Source organism: Phyllobates terribilis, unplaced genomic scaffold (assembly GCF_046119375.1).
Source record: "Phyllobates terribilis strain yellow unplaced genomic scaffold, ASM4611937v1 Scaffold_9__5_contigs__length_417890890, whole genome shotgun sequence".
NCBI lineage: Eukaryota > Metazoa > Chordata > Amphibia > Anura > Dendrobatidae > Phyllobates > Phyllobates terribilis.
The window spans coordinates 346,158,935-346,183,692 of NW_027362769.1; the positions used below are offsets into that span (position 1 = coordinate 346,158,935).

General features: G+C 41.7%; 1 protein-coding gene across 2 annotated transcripts in view; it reads left to right on the forward strand.

The window, feature by feature from the left end:
* Positions 1 to 24,758, forward strand: part of UNKL (unk like zinc finger) — a 79,165-nt gene that overhangs the window by 18,827 nt on the left and 35,580 nt on the right. The window contains exons 3-9 of one of the 2 annotated variants that reach the window (XM_073648084.1): positions 7,483 to 7,659; positions 8,144 to 8,274; positions 9,811 to 9,946; positions 10,201 to 10,318; positions 11,293 to 11,377; positions 11,477 to 11,643; positions 14,585 to 14,758. In XM_073648084.1, coding sequence (XP_073504185.1) covers positions 7,483 to 7,659; positions 8,144 to 8,274; positions 9,811 to 9,946; positions 10,201 to 10,318; positions 11,293 to 11,377; positions 11,477 to 11,643; positions 14,585 to 14,758 — 988 coding nt within the window. The remainder of the gene's footprint in view (positions 1 to 7,482; positions 7,660 to 8,143; positions 8,275 to 9,810; positions 9,947 to 10,200; positions 10,319 to 11,292; positions 11,378 to 11,476; positions 11,644 to 14,584; positions 14,759 to 24,758) is intronic. The other variant, XM_073648085.1, reaches the window with a different exon arrangement.

The window sequence follows — 24,758 nt, forward strand, 5'->3', positions numbered from 1 at the left end:
ATTGCAGGAGATCGTTGGCTTCAGCTGGAATGGGCGTGATGGTAAGTATGGTTTAATTTAGAACAATAAAGAATTGTGTGTTTATTTCAATTAAAGGACTTTATTCTGGGTGTTTGTGTTTTTTTTAACTTTTCCTATGGGGTTAGTAATGGGGGTGTCTTATAGACGCCTCTCCATTACTAACCTGGGCTTGATGTCAGCTGGCATTATAAGCTGACATCAACCCCAGCCCTATTACCCCCTGCCACCGCACCAGGGCAGCGTGGAAGAGCGAGGCTAAGTGCCAGAATTGGCGCATCCTATGAATGCGCCATTTCTGGGGCGGCTGACGGCTGGTGTTTCTAGCCTGGGAGGGGGCCAATATTCATGACTCCCTTCCTGGGCTATTAATATCAGCCCCCAGCTGTCTGCCTAGCCTTTGCTAGCTATTAAATTAGGGGGGACCCCACGTCATTTTTTTTGGGGGGTCCCCCATTTTAATAGCTAGTAAAGGCTATGTATTCAGCTGGGGGCTGATATTAGTAGCCTGGGAAGCTCCGTGGGTATTACCCCCTTCCCAGGCTTCAAACATCTGCCCCAGCCGTCTGCTTAACCTCCGCTAGAGACTAAAATTAAGGGGAACCCCACGCCAATTTTTTTTTAAATAAATCCGTTATTTTAACACTAGATGACAAGCACAGTAACCAGCACTGTCACTGTACTTCATATATATGTGACTGACATGTTTCTATCTATCTAATCTATGTGTGAAGCTCTATTCTTTCTATTCTAAATTGTCGGGTGCCGGCTTATGCCGCTGCTGAATTGCCGGCTTTTCATATATTGTCACAGAAGCGATGCGAACTTCCCTGCTCCGGACACAGCGCAGCGCTTCTGTGACAAGTGAAAGCTGTCGGCACAGAAGCCCTGCGCTGTGTCCGGAGCTGGGAATACGCAGCGATGTGTCCGTTTCAGCACAGAAGCGCTGACTGTGTGGACCTACCGCCGCCGTATTTTAACTCCCTCCACCTTATATTAACTCCGACATGGCAGGGATACGGCCACGGCAGCTTATTAACACCCCCAGAGTATCCCCGCATGTCAATTTCTGAAAGTTCAAAAGCATTACCGGCGTATAAGACGACCCCAGACTAGACAGAAGATTTTTCAGTCTTCAAAAGTCGTCTTATACGCCGGAATATATTATATATATATATATATATACACATACACACACACACACACACACACACACACACACACACACACACACACACACACACACACACACACACACACACACACACACACACACACACACACTATAAAATTATATTTACTAACACAAGCATAACATTGCCAATTACATTTTATTCTGAACAATAATACAAAAGCCCTTAAATTTTATCAATGCTGGGGCTCAAACTGTTTTCCATTACAATTTGCACAGCTTTGAAGTCGCCTCTTACGCTTCAACAAACTTTTTTGCACAAGTCTCTTTGGGTATTAATTTCTTGAAATGCATCTCTTATGTCATTTTTCATATCACTGACACTTTTTGGTTTTCAACTATAAGCTTTGTCCTTGAGTGCTCCCCAAAAGAAAAAATCCATTGGGGTCAAGTCTGGTGAACGTGCCGGCCAATCAAGTGGGCCTCTTCGGCCAATCCATTTATTAGGAAATGTTTCATCAAGATACTCGCGGACCACTCTTGAATAATGTGGAGGGGCCCCATCTTGTTGGAAATAAAGGTCATTTGAATTAGGCTGTTGCTTTAACTGGGGAACAACTTGATTCATTAGAATTTCGAGATACTTATCTCCTGTGACTGTATCATCAAAAAATATTGGTCCTAAAACACCAAAACTTGAAATACCACCCCGAACATTGACACCAGGCTCATTTAGTTGTTGCTCTAATGTTAAATGCATGTTCTCATTATACCAGTAAATACAATTATGTCTGTTAATATGGCCGGATAATTTGAAAGAAGCTTCATCACTCCACATAATGTTATCTAAAATTACTTTGTTTTCTTCAATTTTGTTAAGCTTAATCTCACTAAATTGCAGCCGCCTGTCTGGATCATTCTCCAATAAACCATGAATTAGACGTGGACGATAAGCTTTCCACCCAATAGATTTCAGGATTCACATGATAGAAGCTCGTGAAATTCAGAATTCCAAAGAGGCTCTTCTGGTGGACCTTTTTGGACTCTGAACAAATGTTTCAGCAACAAGTTGTTTATTATCTTCTGTACAGACTGTTTTGGGTCGAGCAGTTTTTGGAGCATTAAGGATTGAGCCAGTGGTATTGAATTTGTCACGAATGCGGTAAATGGTTTGTCTCTTTGGGGCTTGAGTACCAAATGTTTCAACCCAATTTGCTCTAACGGTTTCAGCATTTTGAGATTTCCAATACTCTGTTAAAATCCATTTTCTTTGATCTGTATTTAAATTATTTGCCATTATGTGTTATCTGAATTATCTGAAAAGAAAACAGATTTGGGGGAGATCTATCTGTGAAAACTAGATCTGTGAAACTGGCTCAGTTGCCCTTAGCAATCAGATTCCACCTTTCATTTTCCAAAGAGTCTGTGAGGAATGAAAAGTGGAATCTGATTGGTTGCTAAGGGCAACTGAGCCAGTTTCACTTTACACCATGTTTGATAAATCTCCCCCTTCATAACCTTATTACACTTTCATGACTGAAAATTGTACTTTAACACTGAAGGCATCAAAACTATGAATTAACACATGTGGAATTATATACTTAACAAAAAAGTGTGAAACAACTGAAAATATGTCTTATATTCTAGGTTCTTCAAAGTAGCCACCTTTTGCTTTGATGACTGCTTTGCACACTCTTGGCATTCTCTTGATGAGCTTCAAGAGGTAGTCACCGGAAATGGTTTTCACTTCACAGGTGTGCCCTGTCAGGTTTAATAAGTGGGATTTCTTGCCTTATAACTGGGGTTGGGACCAGCAGTTGTGTTGTGCAGAAGTGTGGTGGATACACAGCTGATAGTCCTACTGAATAGACTGTTAGCTGCTTTTTTCTTGCCATAATACAAATTCTAAGTAAAGAAAAACGAGTGGTCATCCATTACTTTAAGAAATGAAGGTCAGTCAGTGCGAAAAATTGGGCAAACTTTGAATGTGTCCCCAAGTGCCGTCGCAAAAACCATCAAGAGCTACAAAGAAACTGGCTCACATGAGGACCGCCCCAGGAAAGGAAGACCAAGAGTCACCTCTGCTTCTGAGGATGTCTATCCGAGTCACCAGCCTCAGAAATCGCAGGTTAACAGCAGCTCAGATTAGAGACCAGGTCAATGCCACACAGAGTTCTAGCAGCAGACACATCTCTACAACAACTGTTAAGAGGAGACTTTGTGCAGCAGGGCTTCATGGTAAAATAGCTGCTAGGAAACCACTGCTAAGGACAGGCAAGAAGCAGAAGAGACTTGTTTGGGCTAAAGAACACAAGGAATGGACATTAGGCCAGTGGAAATCTGTGCTTTGATCTGAGGAGTCCAAATTTGAGATCTTTGGTTCCAACCACCGTGTCTTTGTGCAACGCAGAAAAGGTGAACGGATGGACTCTACATGCCTGGTTCCCACCGTGAAGCATGGAGGAGGAGGTGTGATGGTGTGGGGGTGCTTTGCTGGTGACACTGTTGGAGATTTATTCAAAATTGAAGGCATACTGGACCAGCATGGCTACCACAGCATCTTGCAGCGGCATGCTATTCCATCCGGTTTGCGTTTAGTTGGACCATCATTTATTTTTCAACAGGACAATGACCCCAAATACACCTCCAGGCTGTGTAAGGGCTATTTGACCAAGAAAGAGAGTGATGGGGTGCTACGCCAGATGACCTGGCCTCCACAGTCACCAGACCTGAACCCAATCGAGATGGTTTGGGGTGAGCTGGACCGCAGAGCGAAGGCAAAAGGGCCAACAAGTGCTAAGCATCTCTGGGAACTCCTTCAAGATTGTTGGAAGACCATTTCCGGTGACTACCTCTTGAAGCTCATCTAGAGAATGCCAAGAGTGTGCAAAGCAGTCATCAAAGCAAAAGGTGGCTACTTTGAAGAACCTAGAATATAAGACATATTTTCAGTTGTTTCACACTTTTTTGTTAAGTATATCATTCCACATGTGTCAATTCATAGTTTTGATGCCTTCAGTGTGAATGTACAATTTTCATAGTCATGAAAATACAGAAAAATCTTTAAATGAGAAGGTGTCCAAACTTTTATATTACACACACTGTTAAAAAAATAAAGGGAACACTTAAACAACAGAATATAACTCCAAGTAAATCAAACTTCTGTGAAATCAAACTGCCCACTTAGGAAGCAACACTGATTGACAATCAATTTCACATGCTGTTGTGCAAATGGAATAGAGAATAGATGGAAATTTATTGGTAATTATGAAGACACCCTCAATAAAGGAGTGGTTCTGCAGGTGGGGACCACAGACCACATCTCAGTACCAATGCTTTCTGGCTGATGTTTTAGTCACTTTTGAATGTTGGTTGTGGTTTCACACTCGTGGTAGCATGAGACGGACTCTACAACCCACAGAAGTTGCTCAGGTAGTACAGCTCATCCAGGATGGCACATCAATGCGAGCTGTGGCAAGAAGGTTTGCTGTGTCTGTCGGCGTAGTGTCCAGAGGCTGGAGGCGCTACCAGGAGACGTGGAGGGGGTGTCCAAACTTTTGGTCTGTACTGTATATTTATTCATATTACACATAATAATATTATATTATAATCTCATCTGCTCCAATTTCTGGAAGTGGTTCCCTCTTCTGAGACGGACGGTGTAATTATACAGCTCGGATAAGGAGATGATGATTGAGGTCCTCACATAATTAGGAAAGAAATGTAAAAATGTAGCCCTCCCGATGTTTCCCTGCTTGGCTGGTCGTCTTCGGGGCTTTTGTTCTGCTGTTACTGCAAATTTTTAAAAATTGCATGGGAGGTTTAATGGTCACTGTAGCTTTAACCATGAGGTCCTTTTAATAATTTGACAAATTATTCCAAAGCCCCGGCCACAAAGTGACTCTTTACTCTTTAACTTGCTATTCACACCCAGATGCTTTACTGACAGAGCAGAGAAGCCAGGGTTTCAGTTTAGGGCATTGGATAATGGCAGATGCAGTGCTGGGATATGAGGAGTAAGAAAGTTTGTGCACCTATAGTACTTGCAGAATGCTGATGAGAGGAACTGCCCACTCACAATGAGGGAGTGGCAAGTTAGAGCATGAGAATTGGGCTCTCTGGGCCCGCCCGCCCGCTCTCTGGGCCCGCCCGCCCGCTCTCTGGGCCCGCCCGCCTTCTCTCGCTCCTTGTGTGGGCTGTAACTATTCCTGACTACATGAAAGTCATCCATACAATAAAAGTTTTCACGTTTGTACAGACTAATTTCTCTTCTCTTACTGCTTTTTATGTCTGGCTGGAATTAGTGATTGATTCTTGTTTTTGGACCTGATGGAGCAGGGATTTTTAGCCCTTTTTTTGTGGGGGTTATTCATCTTGTTTTAGGGAAAGCTGGACTAGATCGCGGTAAGGACCTCTGTGAATTACTGTAGCCATATTACGGGTTGGAGTTTAGCATGGCACAGTCATAGAGATACTTGTATCTACCACTTTATCGCTGAATGGCTCCAATTTCATATGGATGCCGCATACTGAGATTTTATTTATTTTAATATCAAACCAATCTGAAATAAAAATAAATAAATTATATATTGTGTCACGTGTGGATGGAGTAAGACATCTGTCCATAGAAGGCTGCAGGAGACCTTATTATTTATCATGTATTTATTATATGTCCTTTTGTAATATAAACAATATTCAGTTTCATCTTCTAGTCACTGACGGCGAGCACTCTTATTGCCATCCCAAGAATATAAGAAGACAGACATGGGGGCCGATTCGGGGGACTAGAGGTACCATTTTTGTTGTAAGAATCGAGGGCACTTCTGCTGATTATGACAGGTGGGCAGAGCCCCGTCCTGTCCCGGCAGAGTTGCTGCAAGTAGCGTGAAACCGCCAAAAGTTGCAAAACTTTACGACTTTTCTGGCTTAAAAGCTTTTATAAATCGGGCCCATAGTATTTCTTCTGAATGACTTCTTATACCTAGTGCAGACCGTCCTCTATGTGCTAAATAACATTTGACTCCAGGCTGATACACTGTAGCAAACTGCCAGCTTTGGAGAGGGATTTGTGCTACTGAATGTATTAAGTGTATATACATGCTACATCTTTTTCAGGCGAATTCACATAAAACGCTTAAAAGAATGAACATAAGCATTTCCAAGTAATTAGACTTGCTTCGCACATGTACAGGGATACAAAATCCCCTTTCATCCCCCCTTTCTCATGATCAGTCGGACCCCTTGGTGATCATACACTAATCACCACGTAACGAAGTCTCTAGTTTAGATCCACTTTAGCCTAGGACTTCCTTGTAATGCTGTATTCCTGTCATGGCAGAAGAAAGCAATTTAATATTACATTAGAAAATGGCTATATAAGCGATTGCATTCACATTTTTTTAATGTATAATTATTTTTAACGAAGTGCCTTTTGGCTAGATTGGCGCAGGTGACTACACAGAACAGCGAGGTATACCAGCCTGACGGAGGCCATCAGGACTAGTCTAGGCCTCTACACGGAGAACTGGGATCTGTGGGTGGGTGTAATTTATACACGGGGAGCAATCCTGGCCTTTTAAAGCGGTTGTCCCGGTTTGGCACGAAATTCTACCGTCACTCTAACTGCAGACTTACGAATCCAGGATTCTCCGGTGCGAGCGGCGAGGCCGGGCGGTGACGTGACCTCAAGTATGCGATATGCATAGTTGCGTACTCCCGGATACATGCCGGCTGGACGTGTCCGTCCTCGCTCAATACACTTTGTTTCTCCGCTGGCATCGGAGAATCCTGACTGTGCGCGCTGCGAGGATTCACAAGTCTGCAGTCTACTGTGCCAAACCGTTTAATACAGTGTTAAACAAATGTATTTTAAATAATTTTTTTTTTTTATGTATGTAATTTTTTTTATTCCGGACCAAGGGGAAACTCTCTTTAAGGTTATTCTGGCTTATTGGTTTTTAGTAACAGAAGTGAACCCAGCCGGTGATTGCCGCTCAGTAGTATTTTTACACTTTGGCGAGTAAGATCTTGCGTTTTGATAAAGGCAAAATAACAAGAACTAGGTTAATTTAGCTTTATATGTGTAAGTGAAACTGACACCTCCGACAACACCTTTGCGAAGGCTTCAGTGTCTCAATAATTTTCTGAAATACATGAACTCTGCTGATTAAATATATACAGCTTTTGTATTTTTTTAATCAATTTTAGTGTCTGGGACAGTTGCTGTGTATCAATCGTTCAGTATAAGTAGTTATCTTACATTTGTGTGGTGGTTGTCATTATCATTCAAATATATATATATTTATATTATATTATATTTTTTTCTATTTCAGTTGTCCATATTTACATAGGACAACAGGTGACACTGAGAGAAAGTACCATCTCCGCTATTACAAGACCGGTACTTGTATTCACGAAACCGATGCTCGAGGACATTGTGTGAAGAACGGACCCCATTGTGCCTTTGCCCATGGTCCTCACGACCTTAGACCTCCTGTCTATGACATAAGGTGAGACAGCGCTTTGCGTTCGCTTTGTTTCTGATGTGTCAGTGCGCCGTTGGATTTTGGGGGGGCCACACATTGTTTGTAATGTTGTTGTTGGCCGAATGTCCGGTTGTATACTTTTGATCTGACACTTCTAGTAGTGGCCGATCTCTCAGGAATAAGTATTTGACAACTTTTGGGTCCTCGAATAACATTGTACTGGTGGCCTATAATGCTGAAATTGGATGGTTTGGCCTAAATCATAAGGGTGGTCTCATCAGGGCAAACGCATCACACAGTGATCGTACAAATAAGTTGATGTGATACAAAGACGACTTGAGCCGAGAGCCGCTCTGTACATTAGATTGGTGAATGTGTTGTCGTCGTCTCAATGTGGCTGGCTTTATCCATGTTTATGCCCCTCATAGGTACCAGGGTGGTATTAAAACCCTGTCACTTTTTCTTATGGGTGCACTAAGTAATGAGAAATGTTGTTTTTGTGACCCAGGGAAATCCAAGCACAGGAAGCCTTACAGAACGGGCAACTTGGGAGTGATGGCATCCCTGACCTGCAGCCGGGAGTGTTAGCCAGCCAGGCAATGATAGAGAAGATTCTAGGAGAGGACCCCAGGTGGCAAGGTAAGCCCCCGAGGAGGCATAAAGCAAAAGCTCACACGATTATATAGATATTGGATTCCGCGGGAAGCAGAATCGCATGGTCAATTTCTAGGGTTAGAAAGCATTAACCACGACTATCTATTCCGAGAACAGGTTAAAGAAGTGAAGAATCTGTTCCGTCAGGGTTATCCTGAGCCGTGCAAATAGGATAGATTTATTAGGGGAAAAAAAAAAGGGGTACAAGGTTCACACACTTTCTTTTCAATATAGTCCTTATTCAAGGCCTCATCCAGATGTCCGATTTTCTCACGTAGGAGAAAAGTGATCAGAGTTTGGTCTGAGTGCCATCAGTTTTTCTCATACATGGAGTGAAAAAAAAGTTTTTTTTTCCATCTTTTCCTTTCTGACAGTCCGTGCCACCCAAGTGCGGTCTGATATTTTTCATGAATTTATACACTTGCATTGCCAGTTTTGATCCTGCTCTCAGATCAAAATCGTACAAAATTGGCAACTTTCCCCTGACCGCTCACTATGCGAAATATCACGGGCCCCATATACTATCACAGGTACGAGTCTGATCTGTGAAAACCACGGAGGAGAAAAATGGATGTCTGAGGCCTAACCAAAATCAAAACTGACCCACATCGAGAGAAATGGCAGCTGGAAAACATACTACTTGCATTTAGACAGAACAAGAATCTGAAGTACCATATTTTTTGGACTGTAAGATGCTCTTTTTTCCCCCCTAATTTGGGAGGAAAATGTGGGTCTGTCTTATAGTTAAGATAAGACATTAAAAATTCATTTTTTTCCTATTTTCCTCCTCTAAATTTGGGATGCTACTTATGGTCCGGTGTCTTACAGTCCAAAAAATACGATATATGTTAGTAAAAAAGTAAATTAGAACCGGCTCGTGAAAATAGCAAGACAAAAATCCAGTTTTTTGTTTTTTTTCTTCCTTTTTTTGGAAAGTTGAACCTGGTTATCAGTGATAGTACTAAGCGTTCAATGAGTGTGGAATTGACATTGATTCATCCAGTGCAGAAGTCTATTCAAAAACTGTCGAGACGTCCAGATGGTACTGCGCAGATGACGACAACGGAGACCCGGGCCCCATGCAGGGCAGAAGATGCGGGGTACAGCTGGAAGCCGGTTACGTTCCCATTCTTTCCATATATTCACAGTGAAGCGGCTGAGATGCGCTCCCATTGTGCGGTTAAAGGGTCATGCACATTTATAATCTGCGTGCATTGTTTGATCCAATCAATCTCCATAGATTTATGGAAGAATATAAAAACAATAAAAACTCTGCAAGCATATAATTATGCATTTAGCACTCGCATCTGTATCCTAAAAAAAAGCCAACGTCTGAATGGGTGTGTGCCAGGCTCCTCAAGCTGCCTCCTGGTGGCGATGTTTGAAAGTGCAGCACATGTTACATTTGATACTTGCACATCATTTAAATGTTCTTATAAACATATTAAAGGGCTATTTCTGGCTGCTAGCTTGGGAATTTTTTTTTATTTTTTTCTTAATATTTTTTTTCTTTCTCCACAGATACAAACTTTGTACTTGCCAGCTATAAAACGGAGCAGTGTACTAAACCACCCAGGCTCTGTCGCCAAGGATATGCCTGCCCTCACTACCACAATAGCAGGGACAGGAGACGCAACCCAAGGAAATTCAAATACAGGTGACTGCGTCATTATGTTTGTGCACAGTGTCGGTTTATAGGGTTAAATATACCCACCTACATCACCCATGTGTAATGGTGCATCACAGAGGCCTCATCATAAGGCCAGGGGTCGAGATGAGCAGTACAATTGCAGCATTACCGCAACTCGAATGCAAGTTTCCATTCAAACATGGCATTTACTAACGGGTGTATTTATTTATTTTTTACATTTATTTTATTTTTTAATATTATTGGGCGTTATTCTGTTCTAGATCCACACCGTGCCCAAGCGTGAAACATGGGGATGAGTGGGGAGAGCCTTCAAAGTGTGAAAGTGGGGACAGTTGTCAGTACTGCCATTCCCGCACTGAGCAGCAGTTCCATCCAGAGGTGAGATGTTCTCCCGGTCAAATTTCAGAATCCCTTTAAGAATACTTTGTCATTTTTGGGCATAAAAGTATTTACATAGAATCCCTTTAAGAGTTTTTTAGTTTTTTATTTTACAAGCTTTAAGATGAATTCTGAACTCTTCATATAATGAACATATTTTCTCTGTGTATCCTACATGTTGAATAGAGGCAGAGACTCCGTGTATCCTATGTGATGTAAAGTTTTGAGACTGACAAATTTTGGTTTTGTCGACGTTTGCTCCTTCAGTCTTTATAATGGCAAATTGCTTTAAGTGGTCCAAAACGAATTTTAATCCTAAATCTATTTAATGCCGTAATCTAATCTCTATTCTATTATGCACTAATTAAAAATTCCCTATCGTTCCCTCACTACGCTAACTGCTTTTTTTTCCCCCCTACTTCCTGTTTGACCCTTCATTTGAGAATCCTCATTGCATGCTGGGATACTCAAATGAGTCATCATCAGGAGGCAGAGTCTGTGGTCATAGCCACAGCAGCCTCTGCACGCACCTTGAAAAGAAGTGTCATCAGTGGTGTCCATTTCGGGGGGCTGGGCTAGTCCCTGCTCTACTGAGTTTACGTCAGTTGTCCTTTCCGTCGTAGGATCTTGTCACTGTGGAATATTTTTTTTTTTTTAAATGCACAGTTACAGTGCGCTCCCTCGCCAGCTCTTATGAGAAGAGAGATCACTGTCAGTGCGCATCGTAATGAGAAAATCTGGCTAGCCGTGACACTGTCTATCCTATGTGATGTACCGTCACTATCACTACTCTCATAGATGGGTAGATATATGAAGAAAAAATACCCTAAAAAAATCTGACTGGAGATCACATGACCCAATTTTTCTGTAATGAAGAGTATAAAAATGTCTAGATGTAAATGAGGTGGAATGAATGTGAGAATATGAATGTTGTGCAAAAATAAAAAAAAATTTTACTTTTGTTTTCCTCCTAGATCTACAAATCTACAAAGTGCAATGATGTGAGGCAAACTGGGTACTGCCCAAGAGGACCCTTTTGTGCATTTGCACATGTTGAACGTAAGTAGCGAGCATCCTGTATGTGGTGGAGCTGTGCGGTCCCCCTTTCCTCCAGCACATGATGGTTGTAACCCAGCATGGTAACTCTTCCTTTTGCAGGGATTCCCTCTGCTGAAGAGACTCTGAATGTCATGATGCAATCAAGCTGTCATCTAAAACAAGCCCCGTCTCTGTATTCGTCAGACTGTATCGGCCTCTCCGGCGACTGGAGCACTGCGATGAGTTGTACCAATAGTCTCCTGAACCACAGCGAACAAACCATAAATGTAAGTATGGCCACCAGTAGTCACTTTTCAATGGTTTTATTTGCGGACGTCCCGGATATCCACAGTACACGATCACACAGCGCTTAGATCATAGGTGATGTAGTAGTTTGCACCAGGATATCCTTTGCCGCAGACCTCATACACTGCCACAAGAGCTAAAATCACAACGGTGTCCCCATTTTTGGATTCCCTTTGAATATAAGGTACGGGCGCGTCGTCTTCCTCTCTGAGCTGCCTCCTAAGATGTCCTCCTTGGCATGAATAATTTATTACACTTTATTTTATTTTAGGGATCTTAAAAATAAACTACTTTTATTCCTTTCGTGTTTTCAGGATCTTCTGATGGGATGGCTTGACCTGCAATATTCTCTCCCTTATTAATCCGTCTTCATCTTATTCATTATTTTTCTAAACCCTAAATTGGCATTGCAATTAAAGTGGAAACCTTCTGATGATGGGGTGTGACTGTTAAAAGGGGACTTTTCATCCATTACACTATGTAATAGTGGCTGCAGAGTTGAATAAAAGGTTGTGTTTTTTTTGTGTGTTTTTTTTTTTTTTTGTTTTTGTTTTTAATTTCGCCTTTCCGTTTTTGAGATATTGGCAATCATATATTTGGCACCTGATGAGTTACCTAAAATAAAGTCCAAGTGGGTGTTAACATATAGTTTTCACTAGGGGCGTGTCCTTCTTCTCCCTGTATGATGCTTACCAGTCATAAGCAGGGAGCAACATAGAAGTGCAGAAGGATTTGTGATGTCATTACGGTCACTGAGAGGCAAAATTAATAAAAAAAAAAAAATAGAAATGTTTTATTACGCTCTGCAGCCACTATTATATGATGTGTCCAGTTCAACATGAGAAATTTGATGAAAGGTCCTCTTAAATTAAGGGGTAATCAGTCCTATCGCACAAAACCTGTAGAGAAGCATGGTCCCACTGCCCTCATCCCGCACAAAAAGATAAAATTAGTTTTGGTGCACATATAGGACCCTATTCATTAAGATGTCAATTTTTGCAGAACTGAGAAGTTGTGCAAAATTTTTGCAACTTCTGGAGTTTTACCGCCAGCTTCTGCCAAATGGGCAGAAAATGAAAGAAGCGCAGCTACGCCTGCCTATCTAATTCATGAAAAGTTATGCCATGGAGGCACACGGCACTGTAAGATGTGCCTAATTAATCAAATGCTGTACACCTCTTAACTAATTAGGTGCCTCTTACTCCACTACAACCCTTCATTTACAATGACTTGTACAACGCCAGTCTAATGAATCAGCCCCATAGTCTAATATGTTCAGGAACTGTGGCTGTTCTTATGCTTTTGTCTACTATCCACTGTTTGCTGATGCCGATCCACTCAATCTGCCAGCACTATAGGTGCTGAAACTTCCTTTCCTTTACTTTCCAGCATGCATTTCCTCTGCAATTTAAAGTTAGAGACCCGCCTCCACTTCCTGTGTTTCTTCTGGTAGAGACTGATTCACAGGTCACTAGTTAGACATTTTGGAGTAACTTTTCTTATTTTTTTAAGCAAAGTCTATTTGTAAGTAATGTGATTTACAGATTTTCTGTTTATCACATTATCTCTCAAATGAGATCAAGTTTGTCTGAAAGCCCTCTTAAGTGTAGACCTTAAACAGAGAGTCCTTTTTAATCCAGTAATGTCACATCTCATGTCTGATCACCACTTTCTCAGGGGCAAATACTGCGATTTTAGGTGGAAGTTTCATAATTTTAATGGCAGAGGAGACAACATTCTCCTGGAACCCCTTAATCTGGATTAAGCATTCCTAAGGAACATTTCTTCAGTTCCTTTCTAGAAGGGTTGTCCTATAGTCTACATTTATGGCACAGGTTATCAAATGAATAGATAGGTCAGCACGACTAGTAATTGCAATCAAATTAATGGCGATAAATAGCATTAAGTCCTGAGTCAGTAATAACATAGACACATGTAATGCTCACCCGGAGACAGGCAATATCCAGATTAGGAACAGAGAAAAAACTGTGGCTAAAAAGTTATTCCTTTATTACATACCGGGTGGAGGATACAGACAGAAAAAAGCGCAACGGCCGTTTCGCTCTTCCGAGGGCTTCATCCAGAGCTCTGTTATCAGCTTCACCCAACCCCTGGCTGGGGTTCGATCCCCTGATAAGAGAGCGGATTTACATAGTAACACACAATTTACATTAAATAACATTGTTTTTTTTTTATGATGTCTCCTCCCACCTGGCAAAACAGGATATAACGGGTTGGGTGGAGCTGATAACCGAGCCTGGATGAAGCGCTTGGCAGAGCGAAACGCCCGTTGCTCTTTTTTCTGTCTGTCTGTCTGTATCCTCCACCTGGTATGTAATAAAGAAATAACTTTTTAACCACTGGGAGAGGGCCACAGTTTTGTTTTTTTTCCCCTCTTTTTAGTTTCGATAACACCCACAAGTTTATGCCATGAATATCCGGGACTCGCATCGATCTCGAACGGGGTTCTGGCGCACACAGCGGGGGGCGGTAAAGTTCATTCACTTGTATGGGAGTTTCTGCTTTGAAATCCCACTGGCGGGGTCCTCATTTTTCACAGATATGCCATAAATGTATGAGATTGGGGGGGGGGGGGGAGAACCCTGTTCTGTTTTTTGTGTTTTTTGTTTTATTTTCTGGCTGCAAATTATTATATCACATTCTTTGCTTGCAAGGAGAAAATAAACTTTTTTACAATGTATTGAAGTCAATGGCAATCAGTTCTTTTCTTGTGAATGGGGCTGATGTGTAGATCGCTGATGCCAATGTATTGTACTAAGCACCCGCTAAAGAACAAGACGTAGCTCAGACGACATTAGGGCTGGGGCAACGTACTGGGATTATTGAAGTTGATGTACGCTGAGACTAAACCATCAGGCACATCCATTATTTGTTTTCTGTATCCATATTCTTCCTCTACAGATTTCATGCTGTAGTAGTCCAACAGTTACCTCCAGCTCAGGGAGCAGTAGCTCCTTCTCGCCTGTTGGATCCATAGGCAGGCCAAAAACATTAGCAAATGCTTTGTGTTGTGAATCTACCACTCCAGGTGACTCTACCTATCCAAGAGCACCAGGTCATGAGCGAGAAGACCAGGTACGTGGCAAAAATTGGGATTGACTTCATTTTTTTTTCTTTCTTTTCACCGCTTGGAAAATACATGTTTGTAACAACCTCCTTTATTAATGTGTTTTTTTTTTTTTTTTTTTCTTTTTTTTTTCTTTTTTATAACAAACCCAAAAAAATCTTTACTAACTTATTTTCACTGTTTCTGCCGATTTTTAGTATATATCAAGGAAAATTGTTTCATGCTGAGGGTATATACAGTGGGGTGAGAAGTTTGTCCCCTTCCTGATTTCTTATTCATTTGCATGTTGGTCACACTTGAATGTTTCAGATCATAAAACAAATTTAAATATTAGACAAAGATAAAACAAAATGCAGTTTTTAATTGAAGGTCTTTATTATTAAAGGAAAAGAAATCCAAACCTACAAGGCCCTTTGTGAAAAAGTGATTGTCTCCCCCCCTCCCCACAAAACATAAATGAACTGTGGTTTATCATATTTTTGGGATGCGGAGTTCAATTTCCCCAGCCACACACAGGCCTGATAACTGCCACACCTGTTCTCAATTAAGAAATCACTTAAATAGGACCTGCCTGACAAAGTGAAGTAGACCAAAGGATCCTCAAAAGCTAGACATCATGCTGCGATCCAAAGAAATTCAGGTACAAATGAGAAACAAAGTACCGTATATACTCATGTATAAGCTGACTTTTTCAGCACATTTTTTATGCTGAAAAAGCCCCCCTCAGCTTACACCTGAGTGACCAGGGGTGGACATACCACCGGTGCAGCTGCACCAGGGCCCAGAGGTGGAGAGGGGCCCTTGCAGGGTGGCTAATAATGAGGGCAATCTGACCTGCTTCTTGGAACCAGAGGCTCCGGGGGACCCATGGCCAGATTGCCCTCATCGTGTGCGACGGGCAGGGAGCGATCCCTGCAGCTCCGCTGCCTACAGGAGAAAATGGCAGCGGAGCAGAGTTGCAGGGATCCGTCCTCTGCTTCCTGCCTGGCGCTTTCTCCCTGACACAGGCACATTGTCATAAAGTGCGAGCCTATGTCAGAGAGACGATGCTGCGGGGGAACTGGCTGAGAGGTGAGTGTTTTTTTTTTTTTTGTTTTTGTTTTGTTTTTACTAATACACTGATGAGAGGTCCAGGACAATGCTTGGTGGTGGGGGAGAGCAATGATGGAGGTGACCCTCTTTTCCACTTACAGAGCTAGTTCACTGTTTTTCTTTGAAATGTTCAAAAACATTTAACGTACTGATGTCATTTTATTGGTATCTATTTTTATTTTTGACATTTACCAGTCGCTGCTGTATTTCCCACCCTCGGCTTATACTCTAGTCAATAAGTTTTCCCAGTTTTTTGTGGTAAAATTAGGTGCCTCTGCTTATATTCGGGTCGGCTTATACTCGAGTAAGGGAAAGGTTATAAAGCCATTTATAAAGCTTTAGGACTCCAGCGAACCACAGTGAGAGCCATTATCCATAAATGGCGAAAACATAGAACAGTGGTGAACCTTCCCAGGAGTGGCCGGCCGACCAAAATTACCCCAAGAGCGCAGCGACAACTCATCCAAGAGGTCAGAAAAGACCACACAAGAACATCCAAAGTACTGCAGGCCTCACTTGCCTCAGTTAAAGGGAACCTGTCATGTCAGTTGGAGCATGTAAACTGCCCCAGGTTGTTGTTAGTGATGCAATGTGCATTACTAACAATCTTTTTGCATTAAAATCTGTGCTGTGATCTTTTGTAAAATCCACTTTATAAACTTGTATCTTACTTACTCGTTTAGGCATAGGGGTGTTCTTCACTTTATTCAGTCTGGCATATCGCGTTCTACTCAATTTGAATTGTCCCTGGTTTGCGTCGAGGTCACATGAATAGGCTTGTTGTGGTCCTGCGCTTGCGCACTGCATATGACTAAACGAGCAAGTAAGATATACCGTATATCATCGAGTATAAGCCGACTTTTTCAGCCCATTTTTTAGGCTGAAAAATCCTCTCCTTGGCATATACTCGAGTATATACATATTCCAGTGGTGTGGGGGGTTGCGCCGGCAGAGGAGCGGGGCACACGTAGTAGCAGCTGCTGCAGCTACCGCGTGTGCCTGCTGCTAAAGGACAATAAATATTCAACCTTCTTCACGCCCATGGGAGTGGAGAGGGGTGAATATTAATTTCTTTAATAGAGCGCACACAGTGTCAGCAGCGCCGCAGCTAACGCTGCGGCTCAGTGATCCTCTGTGCCCGCTACTAAAAAGAATACATATTCACCCTTCTCCACGCCAATGTGCTGACCGTGTGCGCACGCTATTAAAGAACAGGGGTATTCACCCCTCTCCACTACCATAGTCCCGGCGTGGAGAGGAGTGAATATCCCCACAGCTCTCCTCTGCATCTGAGGGTGTATGTCAGTGATGTGATGCACTGTCCAGATGCTGATATGAGCTGCTGCTGGCAGAACAGGACACAGCGCTGAAGGCAAGGTGAAGTGTTTTATTTTTTTTAATGTGTGCAGTGATGAAGGGGTGCCACGCATACCAGGATTGGGGATGAGGGAGCCAAGCCTACCAAGATTGGGGTTGAGGGGGCCACGCCTACCAAGATTGGGGATGAGGGGACCACGCCTACCAAGATTGGGGATGAGGGGACCACGCCTACCAAGATTGGGGATGAGGGGACAATACGTAATAGGATGGGGAAATTATCCAGTAGCTGCTGCATTTCCAACCCTAGGCTTGTACGCGAGTCAATAAGTTTTCTCAGTTTTTTGTGGTAAAATTAGGTGCCTCGGCTTATACTCGAGTATATACAGTAAGTATATAAAGTGGATTTTTACAAAAGATTACAGCACCGATTTTATAATGCAAAAAGCATGTTAGTGATGCATATTGCATCACTAACAACAACCTGGGGGCAGTTTACATGCTCCAACTGACATGACAGGTCCCCTTTAAGGTCAGTATTCATGACTCCACCATAAGAAAGAGACTGGGCACAAATGGCATGCATAGCAGGAAAACATCTTGATGCTCGCCAAGACTTTTGGGAGAATACTCTGTGGACTGATGAGACAAAAGTTGAACTTTTCGGAAGGTGTATGTCCCATTACATATCAGTAACACAGCATTTCAGAAAAGGAACATCATACCAACAGTAAAATATGGTGGTGGTAGTGTGATGGTCCGGGGCTGTTCTGCTGCTTCAGGACCTGGAAGGCTTGTTGTGGTAAATGCAGCCATTAATTCTGCTGTCTACCAAAAAATCCTGAAGGAGGATGTCCGGCTATCTGTTTGACCTCCATCTGAAGCGCACTTGGGTTATTCAGCAGGGCAATAATCCAAAACACACCTGCAAGTCCACCTCTGAATGGCTTAAGAAAAACTAAATTAAGACTTTGGAGTGGCCTAGTCAAAGTCCTGACCTTAATCCGGTTGAGCTGCTGTGGCATGACCTTAAAAAGGCGGTTCATGCTCGGAAACCCTCCAATGTGGCTGAATTACAACAATTTTGCAAAGATGAATGGCCAAAATTCCTCCAGAGCGTTGTAAAAGACTCACTGCCAGTTATCACAAACGCTTGATTGCAGTTGTTGCTGATAAGGGTAGCCCAACCACTTATTTGGTTTAGGGGGCAATCACTTTTTCACACAGGGCCCTGTAGGTTTGGATTTCCTTTCCCCTTAATAATAAAGATCTTCATTTAAAAACTGCATTTTGTGTTCACTTGTGTTATCTTTGTCTAATATTTACATTTGTTTTGTGATCTGAAACATTTAAGTGTGACAAGGATGCAAAAGAATAAGAAATCAAAAAAGGGGGCAAACACCTTTTCACACCAATGTAGATCTTTTTAGTACTTTTTTTTTTTAACTGTACAAATACATTTAGTGGAGTTTCAATCCATTACGGATATTGTGGCTATTAAATGTTCATTTCATTACCTTTTTGATTTTTCTTCTTGTTTCCCTTTTATTTATTTTTTTCGTTTTTTGATCCTTTCCCCCCCCCCCCCCTGAAGTTTTATTTGTAACTTTTTAACTTGACGTCTCCAGTAGCAATACTCCCAACATGGGGGGTGGAATCAAAATGCTTAACGTATTGAACTGAGCGTAGCCTTGACAGTAAGCAGTGACCGCACTCTAGTGGTAGAATGCCACCATGAACCTGTCAGCTGTCACATGCTGCGCTGCTCCAACCTTTGCAGCATGAAACACGGACTGACTCCGTCATTACTAAAACAGTGGGGCGTGTTTAACTATATTGTCTAATTTTTACACAGTGCAGACTCAGACTAGACAGACAAAAAGGGCCAAATTTACACACGTGGTCAAAATTGTTGGTACCCCTCGTTTAATGAAAGAAAAACCCACAATGGTCACAGAAATAACTTGAATCTGACAAAAGTAATAATAAATTAAAAATCTATGGAAATGAACAAATGAAGGTCAGACATTGCTTTTCTGCTTCCACAGAAGTTTTAAAAATTTGAAACTCATGAGATCGGCCTGGACAGAAATGATGGTTCTTCTTAACTTAACATTTTGTTGCACAACCTTTTGCGACAATCACTGCAATCAAACGATTCCTCTAACTGTCAATGAGACTTCTGCACCTCTCGACAGGTATTTTGGCCCACTCCTCATGAGCAAACTGCTCCAGTTCTCTTGTGTGTGAAGGTTGCCTTTTCCAGACGGCATGTTTCAACTCTTTCCAAAGATGCTCCATAGGATTTAGGTCAGGGCTCATAGAAGGCCACTTCAGAATAGTTAATGTTTTCCTCTTAGCCATTCTTGGGTGTTTTTAGCTGTGTGTTTTGGGTCATTATCCTGTGGCAAGACCCATGACCTGCGACTGAGACCAAGCTTTCTGACAGTGGGCAGCATATTTCTCTCTAGAATCCTTTGATAGTCTTGGGATTTCATTGTACTCTGCACAAATTCAAGACATCCTTTGCCAGATGCAGCAAAGCAGCCCCAGGACATAACAGAGCCTCCTTCATGTTTCACAGTAGGGACAGTGTTCTCTTCTTGATATGCTTCATTTTTCCGTCTGTGAACATAGAGCTGATGTGCCTTTCCAAAAACTTCCATTTTTGTCTCATCTGTCCATAGGACATTCTCCAAGAAGATTTGTGGCTTGTCAACATTTAGTTTGGCAAATTCCAGTCTGGCTTTTTTATGATTTTATTTTTTTTTTCAACAATGGTGTTCTCCTTGGTCATCTCTCATGAAGTCCACTTTGGATCAAACAACGATGGATGGTGCGATCTGACACTGATGTTCCTTGAGCTTGAAGTTCACCTTTAATCTCTTTAGAAGTTATCCTGGGCTCTTTTGTTACCATTCGTATTATCCGTCTTTGATTTGTCATCAATTTTCCTCCTGCGGCCACGTCCAGGGAGGTTGGCTACAGTCCCATGGATCTTAAATTTCTGAATAATATGTGCAAGCTGCTTGAAGATGGTCTTATAACCTTTACCTTTAACATGCTTGTCTATAATTTTCTTTCTAATCTCCTGAGACAACTGTTTCCTTTGCTTCCTCTGGTCCATGTTGAGTGTGGTACACACCATGTCACCAAACAGCACAGTGAGTATCTGTAGCCCTATATACAAGCCCACTGACTGATTACAAGATTGTAGACACCTGTGATGCTAATTAGTGGACACAACTTGATTTAACATGTCCCTTTTGTCACATTATTTTCAGGGGTACCATCATTTCTGCCCAGGCCTATTTCATGAGTTTATTTTTTTTTTTAAATTTTGTGGTAGCAGGGTTGAAAAGCAATGTCTGACTTTCATTTGTTCATTTTCATAGATTTTTAATTTATTATTACTTTTGTCAGATTCAAGTTATTTCTGTGACCATTGTGGGATTTTTCTTTCATTAAACGAGAGGTACCAACAATTTTGACCACATGTGTAAGTGGTTTGGAAATTTTGATGAATTTGTATAGTCTAAGTTTACACCGCCACCAATTTTTTTTCTGTGGATATAACACATACAGACTTTCTTCTTCCTTATTATAACTATATATCTCCTGTTACTGTAAGCCATGTGCATCCATAATCTCACCCACCAGCTATCCCAAAGCTTCTACACAACAGTTATACTTCAGTTGGTAGTTTCTTATCTTAAAGGGGTTGTCCACCTTTTGTGGACAATTTTTTTTTGTTACTTATATGCATGCAATTTGGGCTAACAATCATTTTTGCAATAGGGTTTCATTAAAAATTTTGCATCGTTTGCCACCTATAGCCTCTATATATTAGACTGTCTATTGCTGGGAAACTGTGTAATACAGGGTCTATGGGAAGCAAGCAGTGCAAAATTTTTAACAAAACCCAATTGCAAAAAAGATTTTTAGCCCCAATCGCTTTCATTGAAGTAAGAAAAAAAAAATGTTCCCAAAGGTGGACAACCCCTTTAAGTATAAAGAATTGCATCTTTCTCCTCATATTGGATCATTTAGTTTTTGTACGTCTTCTGTTTTAATTGTTATCTTTTGGTCAGTGTATTACTACTCTAAATCAGCTTTTGTAATTCCATGGCTAATCCATAATGATCTATAATGTACCATCTTGGGCAATCATTTGTCAACTTCAAAATAAAGTAAATGTCCATCTTTTTATTACCATGTCTTGTCATGTTTTTAGATCCTACATTATGTGATAATTAATATTGAAAAATATTTTTACTGTAATCGGAGCTGTAGTTTTTACAGTGTGGATCTGCAGAATCCCTCAAATGGAGATCGTTAGTGACACTGTGTCAGCCAGCAGCCTCCACTAGAGGGAGCTAAAGAGCTTACTGCATACTGTTCTCGTGTTTGGTCTATAGCAGTATGCGGTAACCCCTCTTTCCTCTGGTAGCTGCAGGTAACCAGAAATTTAGCTTTTCCTCCCTAGGTTTTATTACAGTAATGACAGATATTTTAATAAACTTAGTGTAGATGTAAACTTTTTTTTTTTTGAGATTTTATAAACAGGTAGTGAAGAGCAAGGAATGGGTTAAATACAAAATTACCAATATACTGTGCATTTTGAAAGTATTTGGCCCCCTTGAACTTTTCTACCTTTTGCCACATTTCTGTCTTCAAACATAAATATATAAAATTCTAATTTTTGGGGGAAGAATCAATAACAAGTGGGACACAATCGTAAAGCGGAACGAAATTTATTGGATATTTTAAACTTTTTTAACAAATTGAAAAGTGGGGCGTGCAATATTATTCACCCCCCTTGAGTTAATACTTTGTAGCACCACCTTTTGCTGATATTACAGCTGCAAGTCACTTGGGGTAAGTCTCTATCAGTTTTGCACATCGAGAGGCTGAAATTCTTGCTCATTCTTCCTTGCAAAACAGCTCGAGCTCATTGAGGTTGGATGGAGAGTGTTTGTGAACAGCAGTTTTCAGCTCTTTCCACAGATTCTCGATTGGATTCGGGTCTGGACTTTGACTTGGCCATTCTAACACCTGGATATGTTTATTTTTGAGCCATTCCATTGTAGATTTTGCTTTTATGTTTGGGATCATTGTCTTGTTGAAAGATAAATCTCCGTCCCAGTCTCAGGTCTTTTGCAGACTCCAACAGGTTTTCTTCCAGAATGGTCCTGTATTTGGCTTCGTCCATCTTCCCATCAATTTTAACCATCTTCCCTGTCCCTGCTGAAGAAAAGCAGGCCCAAACCATGATGCTGCCACCACCATGTTTGACAGAGGGGATGAGATGTTTAAAACTTGGGAAATCTTTTTGTATCCAAATCCGGCTTTAAACTTCGCCACAACAGTTTCTCGGACCTGCCTGGTGTGTTCCTTGGTCTTCATGATGCTCTCTGCACTTGAAAGAGAACCCTGGGACTATCACAGAGCAGGTGCATTTATACGGAGACTTGATTACACACAGGTGGATTCTAGTTATCATTACCAGTCATTTAGGACAACATTGGATCATTCAGAGATCCTCACTGAACTATTGCACTGAAAGTAAAGGGGCTGAATACTATTGCACGCCCCACTTTTCAGTTTTTAATTTGTTAAAGTTTAAAATATCCAATAAATTTCTTTCCACTTCACGATTGTGTCCCACTTGTTGTTGATTCTTCCCCAAAAAATTAGAATTGTATATCTTTGTTTGAAGCCAGAAATGTGGCAAAAGGTAAAAAAGTTCAAGGGGGCCAAATACTTTCACAATGCACTGTTTTACCCCCTTTTTAATCTGCTGCCAATTTTAGTACTGCAACAATCACGTACCATACATCAATTATGTGAAGAATGTCGCCAAACTGGGTCTCAACAGTCACCTGCTGTACAAACTAATGCCGTTATGGGCCGTTGATTGGTTGCAGCAGTTACATGATTGATGTGAGGCACATGATCGCTGCAGAATGTAAGTAGGGAATCGCTGGGGTCCGACCGCTAGATGCAGAATAATTTTTCATTTTGGGGAAACCCCTTTCATCGCAAAAGCGATGAGGAAAATGTGGCAAAGGGTCTTTTTGTGTTATGTGAACTGTTTTTATGGGGTTTATGCTACTTGGATGTAATGAAGAGTGTGAAATAGTAGCTTTCAATGACAGGGGGAAATGAGTGTTAATGTGCAGTTATAAATTAACGGGAGCCCGACACCAGATTTTTTCTCCTCCATCTGAGAGTAACCTGATGTAGAGACAGACACCATGATTCCAACGATGTGTCAATTACTGGGCTTCTTGCTGCAGTTTTGATAAAATTACAGTTTACCCTGCTGCAGATCTAGCAGTTCTCTGAATGCTGAGCTCTGTATAACCCCGCCTACACCACTGATTGGTAGCTTTCCGCCTATGCACAGTGTATACCGAAAGCTGCCAATTAGTGGTTGGAGCTCATGAATATGGTGGACTTTACTAGTTATCTGATGATCTCTTAAGTCCAGTGATTCTTATCAAAACATAACTTTGGCCGCCCTCCTCTGCAACTAGTTCAGGTGTTCAAAATTATCAAATAATTACATGGTATAAATATATGGACAGACAGTGGAGAGATCTTTATTATAATCAGTTTTTTTTCCCAGAACTGAGACTATTCGTTTAGATGAAAGAAGTTTTATCATTATGACCAATGGTTATTTTTTCCTGTAAATGTCAGTGAGACTATGGATTCTTTACTGTGTGAGGAGGGAGACGGTGGACTCTTTACTGTATGGGGAGGGAGACGGTGGACTCTTTACTGTATGGGGAGGGAGACGGTGGGCTCTTTACTGTATGAGGAGGGAGACGGTGGGCTCTTTAATGTATGGGGAGGGAGACGGTGGGCTCTGTACTGTATGGGGAGGGAGACGGTGGGCTCTGTACTGTATGGGGAGGGAGACGGTGGGCTCTGTACTGTATGGGGAGGGAGACGGTGGGCTCTGTACTGTATGGGGAGGGAGACGGTGGGCTCTGTACTGTATGGGGAGGGAGACGGTGGGCTCTGTACTGTATGGGGAGGGAGACGGTGGGCTCTGTACTGTATGGGGAGGGAGACGGTGGGCTCTGTACTGTATGGGGAGGGAGACGGTGGGCTCTGTACTGTACTATAGAAGGCTCTGCCACTTGATGGTGCGATGATGGATTCATTGAACAGACCCTATAAATATAACTTTACAGCTTGTGTGTATTACACTTCTGGAAATGGGATGTTGATCCGGGGATTTTTTTTTTTTCTGATTGCAATATTTAGGGTCTGGAAGCATTTTTTGGGGGGGAAATTGGCTTCTACCTCATAGGGGCTTTTGCTTTCCTTTCCTTTGAATGAACACTGTAGGATTGATGGACCGATTGTCAACAATATAAAGAGTGAGACCAGCTGCACTAATAGTCACAGCGGCTTGCGCAGACATGCTGATGTGCCTGTGTATACAGTGAGTGGGGGCCTTACCTGGCAGAAGGTTCAAAAGTCAGACCCCTACTAATCAAGCATTTAATCTTAGGATAGGTTATAAAAAAACATCAGTGTTAACGTACCGGTCCCCTTTCTTAAGAATTTTGAGGTGCAGTTTTG